The sequence below is a fragment of the Xenopus tropicalis genome, chromosome 1 (genome assembly GCF_000004195.4).
Source record: "Xenopus tropicalis strain Nigerian chromosome 1, UCB_Xtro_10.0, whole genome shotgun sequence".
Classification (NCBI taxonomy): domain Eukaryota; kingdom Metazoa; phylum Chordata; class Amphibia; order Anura; family Pipidae; genus Xenopus; species Xenopus tropicalis.
In genome coordinates, this window is record NC_030677.2 from 137611611 (window position 1) to 137621034 (window position 9424).

General features: G+C 38.6%; 1 protein-coding gene across 1 annotated transcript; it reads left to right on the forward strand.

Moving 5' to 3' along the window:
* The first annotated feature begins 370 nt into the window (after nucleotides 1–370).
* On the forward strand, nucleotides 371–2662 carry acr.2 (acrosin gene 2). Its single transcript, XM_018090963.2, has 5 exons — nucleotides 371–472; nucleotides 685–886; nucleotides 1253–1521; nucleotides 1751–1896; nucleotides 1987–2662. The coding sequence occupies exons 1-5, from the start codon at nucleotides 379–381 to the stop codon at nucleotides 2458–2460; spliced, it is 1185 nt and encodes a 394-aa protein (XP_017946452.1). The 5' UTR covers nucleotides 371–378; the 3' UTR covers nucleotides 2461–2662.
* The last annotated feature ends 6762 nt before the right edge of the window (nucleotides 2663–9424 follow it).

A 9424-nucleotide genomic window follows, 5' to 3' on the forward strand; every position in this document is an offset into this window, starting at 1 on the left:
GTTGTACAGACTGATTTACATTTTGACATTGGAGATGGTTAGACTGTCCCTAAAGTTAGGAATATTTTTTTCTAATTGTTTTTTGTATACTGTTTTAATTTCCATTGCCAATAATTCTGTGATTTTAGGTAAACTGATTCCCCGTGGGTAACTATAGATACATGCTCCAGCTTAGGTTTGCCTTAAACCTTATGAGCTGTGACTTTGCTGATGATGTCACAATGCTTTGGAACACACCCTGTACAGCTTGCTTTATGCTGATGATGTCACAATGCTTTGGAACACACCCTGTACAGCTTGCTGGTGATGTCATAATGGTCAACTGACATCTTAAGCAGTTTGCTGTAAACTGTTCTCATTTGTGCTTTGGCTTTGGAGATGGCTCTACTGTCTCTGAAGCTAACAGCAATTTTTTTATTCTTTTTTGCAATCTATGTTTTAATTTCTATTTCTGAGAGCGCTGAGACTTGTGGTAAGTATTATTTAAAGGGGCTGGGTATACATAATGAACTTTATTAATGTATTTGATAAATATTATATATTACATAACCCCTGTATGTAGATTAAATAACATTTTAGCCAATTACATTTTCATTAGCTATATGTAGCTGATTGTTTAATTTAGAATAACCATTTTTCACTTAAAGCATTGCACTGTATTGAATTCTCTCTTTTCCGTAACAGAATGTGGAAAAAGGCCTCTAATAAAGGACAGCCAGCGTAACTCTCGTATAGTTGGAGGAGTAAATTCCCAGCCAGGAGCATGGCCCTGGCTAGTAAGCATCCAGGCTTGGAGAGGTTCTGATTATGGACATTTCTGTGGCGGCACAATCCTGAACAACCAATGGATTTTGACAGCGGCCCACTGTCTCATCGATTACAAAACGTAAGAATTTTAGCTTTAGTTAAACTAATATTGGAGATGGGAAACTTGATAGTGCAGTAAATAAATAATTAACTTTAACACTTGCTTCACAAAAAATGTGATTTGGCCCAGCATGTGGGAGGCCAAACTGGTTGCTTGGTGACTTTGTCAAACAAGTGGATCCCAACATGTATTGCCAGCTAAATATATTTAAGCAAGGTTAACCTAGCTAGGGTTTATTAGGAATAATTAAACAATAAGCTGCACTATATAAGTCATAATTGGAAATACATAATTGATGATTTTTATTAATAAGTCATTGTTGATACTTTCAGATACACATTAGAATGCCTACAAATCTTGACATGCTTTTCTGTTCTTTTTCAGAACATTTGACACAATTAGAGTTGTAATTGGAGCACGCAAGCTTTCTAAGCTAGGTTCGGAAACCCAGATTCGAAAGGTTAAACAGCTAATACTTCATGAAAAGTATTTGAGAGAAGGAAAACATTCTTATGACATTGGTTTGATTCTGCTGGATGAGCCCATCAAATTTAATGATTACACCCAGCGGGCCTGTTTACCTTCTGCTTCACTAAATGTGGCACAGAAGACCAACTGCTACGTAGCAGGATGGGGTGTTCTCGAAGAAAAAGGTAATTGTCAATTTTTGCCTTATCATTAGTGCATGATTTTATATATAGATATTATTACTGAATTACAGTTACGAATGTCCCAATCATTTTTGGATTCAGACTCCCAAATATGTCTGAAACTGAGCCTGAAACTAAGCCTAATCTGACCCTTAATTTACATATTCAATTTTGAATTTGTATTATTTCCACAAGGTTAACTTTTTCAATTCCTTTTCTTTTTCATATTTAGAGATAGCAGCTGCAGATATCCTGCAAGAAGCTGGTGTGTTTTTCATCAATAAGGAACTTTGCAACAGCAAGGAGTGGTATAATGGCAAAGTATACCCATACAACCTGTGTGCTGGTCATAAGGAAGGCAAGATTGACAGCTGCCAGGTAGGAGGAATATTCCGCATATAAACTATTGTACTTTTCTATGCAAAAACTGTTTAAGGTTGTGTTAATTTGGCTGTTCTTTTTTTCTAGGGTGACAGTGGAGGTCCCCTTATGTGCAAGAGAAAGACATCTAATGATTATATTGTGGTTGGAGTGACAAGCTGGGGAATAGGCTGTGCCCGAAAGCAACGGCCTGGGATTTACATCTCTACCCAGTATTTTAACGAATGGATTGAAAGCAAGATCACCAAGAAAGCAGAGGGCCAAACTAGGCCAAAGAGGTCTTTACTGAAAAAGATCTTTTTTCCTCAACTACCCACTCAGCTACCGACAACACAGAGTCATAAAGTGAAGCTACAACCGACGGATACATTTGAGCTAGAAGCAGCCAATGAACATCTTACAGATACAAATTCAGTTCAGCGTGTCCAGGTAATACCAACAGCTGATCCTGAGCACGTGGACTTGCGCCAATCTATATGGCATAGTTTGACACAGATTTATAGACGCATCACTGCCTATTTACGCAACCTCCTTACTGGACGCAATGGAGGACTGACTTAACTTGGAGTTGCATTTAGATTACAATGATCTCCTGTAAGGACTATGAAGATTTTCATTCATCCAGGTCATGGTATATCTAGTATAAGAGCATTCTGGACAAGGGATTCTGGACAATTTCCCCTTTCCGAGGAACGTAACTTCATGTACCTGGACCAGGAATGTATAATTACACCACTGACTGCACTTTTGATTATTATTTAAATAAAGCTATAAAAAATTTCAATGAATTTCATCTTGGCTGTGATTTGTTATTGGGTAACGATCCCTTTTTTTGTTACATGTATTGGAGGCCCTGTGAATTCTTTCAAATCAACAGTCCTACAGTTTTCTAGGTCTAGTGTAAATAAATTAACATTAATTTGGCATCTGCAGTGAGAGACAAACCAAAACAGTTGGCTGTACCCAGGGGTGGGCCAAGCCGACCAGGCCCCCATTGTGTAATGACAAGCGGCTGGGGCAACGATAAGGGAGCGTGGACTAGGGGAAGGCAGGAAAGGTTTCTGCCTGGCACCCCCCAATTGTTACACCCTAGGCAGGCATCTCTTCTGCCTACCCCAAGTTCTGGCCCTGAGAGACCTGAAATATTACCAGGAAACAGTTAGAGAATCAGCGCTTCCTGAGAACACCATTATGGGGACCTGGGGCACTTGCTGGGGCCCTACTTGAGAGTGAAACTCTACCCATGCTTGTATATAGGTAAAACAAAAGATTTAATTTTAGCATTATAAATAGTTGGGTGATGTGCAGGTTCAGTCAGCAGGTGGCGACAAGCCCCCCTTACCATAGCTTATATAAAGGAATGTTTTAGGCAGGCACTTTCTACTTTTACATCTTTAGAGAAATAGACACAACAGAGTCAGACCAGGTGGGTACCAGTTCATTGCTAGGATAGACAAAGATGTAGGAGATTCTAACTAGCTTGCTCTAGGAGCGAGAGTTAGACATGACAGCTAGCAAGGACAGCTTGAGTCCCCATGAGGAGGCCACTGCCACTGCTCATACAAGCAAGAACTTGCAAATTCAATCATCACCCTCCATGGGCCTTTGTTCCGTTCCCTCCCTTGAAATAACTCTCTCTGGTCTTGCACCATATACAACTGAGTCTGCTGCTTAACCCATATTCCAACCATGTAACAGTCACGTAGGCACAGTATGGTAAAACTAGAATATTAAACTGCACATATTCAAGCCCAAGCATCGGGAGGTAATTGAAATGGCAATATGATGCTCTAGTTAGTTTTTTTCCCAGGCCAGTAAAGTATTTTTCCAAAAAGGAGCTCTGGCCCAGGGAAAAACATATTTATTTATTTAATTGGTGGGATATCTAAAAATTTGGCACTCCCTAGTGAAATAGATTTTTCTTGACCTTGAAATGGCACTTTATAGTAAGTAAAACTATAGTAAAACAATTTCCTCCACAGGCAGTGGTGGCTAATGGGGTAGAAAATGCCCCAAACAAGCACTATTCTGCCTGTACTGGGAGGCAACTCCGGTTGTGGACAGCCATGCAGCGCCGGATTTCTTTATCGGTTCCACCAAAATTTTCTGTGAGCAAATTTTACTTTTGTCTGGACGGCATGCCAAAATCTATGCCACCCTAGGCCCGGGCCTTTGTGGCCTTGCCATGGCCTTCAGCCATGTTTGGCCACACACGTGTACATTATGAGTGAGTGTCCAAGTAAGCTAAAAAGCCTGTGCAAAAGCCCTTACCTGTCATTCTTCTCTGCTTCAGGCAGGGAGGACTGAGAAGTTAACTAAAAGTGCGCTAAATGAGGCAAACTTCATATTAAAGAATGGGATGTTTGGCTCAAAAAGTTACTTTTTAGCCTCTGGTAAAATGCCACCTGACACAATGTTCCCACCTTGCCTCATTACAGAAGTTCCTTGATTAAAGAATTGATAGAAAACATTGGGTACAGGTATTACAAAAAAAGGTACAAATTAAAGATGTGAGTGGCAGGGGGACAATGGAGTATGCAAGAAAGTCAAAAGGAATTTGATCTTGAGAAGTGCAATGGCTTAAGAGGAATGGAATAATTTAAGTATCTCCCTTCCATTAGTGGATGGAGCCTGATGGGATATGAAATCTAAAGTATATATATATATATAAAACAACAAGAGAAGGCGGCACTCAAAAGTTTTTTTCAAAAAGTGCAAAAAGGTGTATTCAGTTCATAATAATAAAACATCTTACATGTAGCCTGCATTTCTGTAGTAATTCAGCAACGTTTTCGGGCAAGCCCTGTGCCCTTTTATCAAGCTCAAACAAACAAACAAACAGTAGTGCGGTGCAATTCTCCAATTAAGTAGTCAAATACAGGAAGTGACACGATAGGTGATACCTTGGCAACGGTTATAAACAATTTTATCCACCTACACTCCCTGCATGTGTAACCCTTTGTGCAAACAATTGGAACATAATATATACATTTATAAAAAAAGATATAGATCATAGTCTTTGTTTAACCCTTTTGGTGCCAAAGACTGTAGTTTATGTATCCACCAAACTTCTCTCTGTTTCAATTTGAGTTCCCGATTCCTTCCATATTTTAGGGGCGGAATCCCTTCCAGGACCATAAATTTCAATTGGTCTGCTTTATGGCCCATATCCAAAAGATTTTTGGAAATGGGTAATTTGGTGTTCCCCAGATTATTGGAGGATTTATGTTGAGATATGCACGACTTAACCATTTGAGTGGGCTCGCCAATATAGATGAGTCCACAAGGATAAGTCAACGCATAGATTACATATTTAGAGATACAAGTATGGTACCCCCATAATTGGACTTTATGGACTACTTAATTGGAGAATTGCACCTGCACTACTGTCTGTTTGTTTGTTTGAGCTTGATAAAGGGCGCAGGGCATGCCTGAAAGTTGCTGAATTACTACAGAAATGCAGACTACATGTAAGATGTTTTTATTATTATGAACTGAATACACCTTTTTGCACTTTGTGAAAAAAAACTTTTGAGTGCTGCCTTCTCTTTTTTTTTTTGTATGTGAAGAAGTAAATGGAATTCTCTTTCTGAGGCAGTGCACCAGTACACTGGAATGCAATTAGAATCTTGTTTACATACATTCTGACTGCTACTGAATATGATCTACTTTTTTTTACTTGGTAAATGATGTAATGAGAAAAGCAATATATCTCAAGATATCTCTTTTATGCGCTGTAATGTTCCGGAAAAATCTGTAGCAGGAATTCAGCAGCAGTAAAGCATTTACGTGCATGTGGGAGCCGATCTGATCGCTCATCTATTGTTCACCATTAAAATGTTGCTAAATTAGAAAGATAGACAGTGGAGCGCCACCTGCTGACAAAGATTATATTCTATTTTCTCCATAGTTCTGACAGAGAGTTATTATAACAAATTACTCAAATGGATCAGCAAGTCGGTTTGTGAGTTCTCATGTTGCTTGGCAACAGAGGCTCCGTTCAGAATAAAAGAGCCATGAGAAAACAGAGAACCACAAAAGGCAAAAGAAATATGCTATGCTCTGTTTGTAAATACCAAGAGGATATGTAGTATAATTGTTAAAGTGATCTAGTATCCCACAACTGTTGATCAGCAATTATTGTTTACAGTTCTATAGTAATTGGTACTATGACTAATATGACTAAGACCAGGGAAAACTATAACTATATTCTTACAGGAACTCAGAAATGTCTGTTGTACAAAGCTGCAGTTCACAATTTTATTTTTTGCAACTGAAACTGACCCAGGCTACATTTAAAGCAGTGCAGTAACCCATATCTATCAATAAAGAATTCACTTTCATCGGCTACTGCAGGAAAGTGATGAAAACAAATCTCTAACCTGCCACTAGTAGTTACTGCATATCAACTGAAAGGTGAATTAAATCTCTAAAAATTCCACTTTTTATATACTGAACTTACTGCACCCGCCTCTGTAGTACTAATGGTCCAGACCTTCAAAGTTGTTACAGGTTGTGACCATACTGCAATAGAAGTGCCAGTGACACTGCACATGCTCAATGTGCTCTGTTGAGAAGCTAAACTTAGTCACCTCAAAATATAAAGAAAAAAATAGATTTCCCTGACATAGAGTCTAGTACTACAGGGCTGATTATTGTATTTTTATACAAATTGCACTGGTTTCAAAGCTGCCATTACTAATAATTTGTATTATTTACTAATCAGCCTTGTATTGTAACATTTATATTCTGTATACACAGTATATTGTGCGTCAGTTCCCTAAGCTTAGATAAGTGCCTGCAGCACAGACCATGTGCAGGGACACAGCAGAAAAGAAGATGGGGAGCTACTGGGGCATATTCATAGGCACAGATCCTCCTTGCTAAAGGGCTGTGGTTGCCTTGGGCTGGCACAGAACCCCAAAACATAATGTACAGCATTTCTAGCCTACTTCTTTACTTTTAGTTCTCCTTTAATTAAGGCAAATAAATCTGAGGCTACGTCAACAATTGAACCTGGGACTTTTCATTACTGCTGCACTAGGGAGTTTGCTTTGGGTTTCTGAATGAATTTTGGGATTTTCTGCTTATTGCAACTATTCCTAGCTTTCTAATTGGTTACCTTCAGCTGCCCTATTTAATCCATTCCTGTTTCCTTATCATGGCTTAAGATTTGCTCTAAATCCAGTCCTTGTTAGTGCATTGTTCTTTGCTTGACATGTTACTTTGATCCTGGTTCTGACTGGCCTGACGTCTCCTTGGAATACCAACTACCCTCTCTTACTACCTGACCTTGGCCTGCCTAACTACAATTCCTATCTATTCAAACAGGACTCTTTCACAGTACAGCCAATTCCTATTATTTAACACTGTGAAATGTTTCTGTGACCATATAGTTAAAGTGCAGCATCCCCTGACAACCTTGGACAGCAGAATGACCACAGATGGGGCACCTCTGGCTGGCAATGTGTTGTGAGATCCTTCTCCTTCCATTCCTTTCCCTTTTCCTACTTCCTTTTACTTTCGTTCCTTTACTTTTGTCCCAAGCAAATAACCATTTTAAAGCTTTCATATAAAAGCTTACAAAATACAGAATGGATTAATAAACAGAGGAAAAAAATGTGGGCTCCCCAAAAAAGTAGAAAACAATAAAAAAAATCATTTATTTAGGACAAGAACAAAAAGCCTAACACGTTTCGTGCCTTTTGGGGCACTTATTCATAGACCTATGAACCCACATGTTTTTCCTTTTTTTGAGCAAAATACCATACACCCACAGACTGTGGTGTCCTGTGAGCTTTTCCCCCTTGTATAATTGTAATTACCTAATTCTTCCTTTTGAAGCATTCATCAACACTCTCCTTTTTTGCTTTTTTTACTAATTGATAAAGTGGTTTATACAGGTAGCACGCCTACTTCCAGCCTGTGCTGGAAAACTTATAAGCCAAAAAAGTTTCACTGCTAGAGAAAGCATAAAGTATTGGAAATAATAATGCAAGAAGCATGCAGCTTGTCCAATTATTAGACTGCTGTGAAAAAGAAAACTTAGAAAATTAAACCACCTTAAACCACCCAATGACAAAGGCATGAATATAAGGGTATAGCTTTTATGCATCCACATTATGATATACAGTATGTAGTAGTGTTCTAGTACAGTGTAATCTTTTTAAAATGTTTCTCTACTTATCTGTTTCTTTTTCAGTTCAACTGGTACGATATCCACTGGAATATTAAACAATTACAGCTAATGTCATATCTAGCATTTTGTTGCACACCGATTACTCAAACATACACTTTAGTAGGTTTGGACTGAAATACACCCCATGAGCAGCGACAGGCAGATCCCATTAAAGTCACTGGCAACTAGTATTGGCAGTATTGGGAGTTTTTCTTCCACTGCTTTTCCACCAAGGAGAATGTGCCAGGCTTGACCTTAGTCTTAAATCAATTTAGTCACCAAAATCCAGCTGCAGTAATTGGAACTCTTCCTTACTGGTGTTAACAAAAAACTAATAAAAAGATCACAAATGGTAATGGTAATGGTACATGGGTAGGCAGTAATTGTTCAAGTTACAGGAAGATATTAATTGTGAAACTGCAGGGGTAATGATTTTAAAGAATCATTGTATGTGGCTGAAAGGTGTAGCACCCCCCTCTCTCTAGCAATAGCTGTTCCAACTTGACATAAGTAGCCTTAAACCATTTGTGTTTTTGGTTTTTAATATGTACCTTGCTATCCTTTAGAGAGTATGCAGACTGCTGAGTCTTGCCCTGAAGTGTTAGCCCCACTGTACTGGGCCATTCACTTAGCAATTTCCACTACAGTGGACTGCATACAGCATATTGATTTGCTTATACTTAGGTGTTGGGGATTGGGGTTTTTTTGTGTGGACCAGTTGCTGTGTTGTTTCACACCATATTCACAGCATTGTAGTTTTAATTACTACCACAAGAGGGCAACAGATTTCTATTTGATTTATGATAACTAACTAGTGTCTCAGAATGGGATAGACACTGTATGTAATGTGTATGTGTAATTGCAGATTCTATACTTTTTATGTAAACTCCATAGGTACAAAAGAAATATTATGTAATATGTACTGTATGTACCCATACGCTGAAAGGAACTCAAATACAGTAGGTATGGACACAGGAATCTGTCATGAGGGAGATGCTGGAAGATATACTTCTACCACAGCTGGGCGGCCAAAGGTTAGTGACCCTTGAACCAAATGCTTTCCTTGACCAACAGAATCCAGCAGTGTAATTTAAGGTCTTCCTGTACAAATTTACATAAATCATACATTTTTTCCCACTCCACAGCAAAATAAAAATAGGCCGGGGGACATTGTAAAAATATAATGTCTTTTCCATAACAGGAAATAAATGTGTATACTAGATGCAAAATCATATAATCACATATGCCAATGAGTAACATGAGAGGAGACTGGCTTCCGGCATGATTTTTAATTTTTCTTACTCTTCTTCCTGTAATGTTTGAGTATATTCAGGTTACAAACAGTAG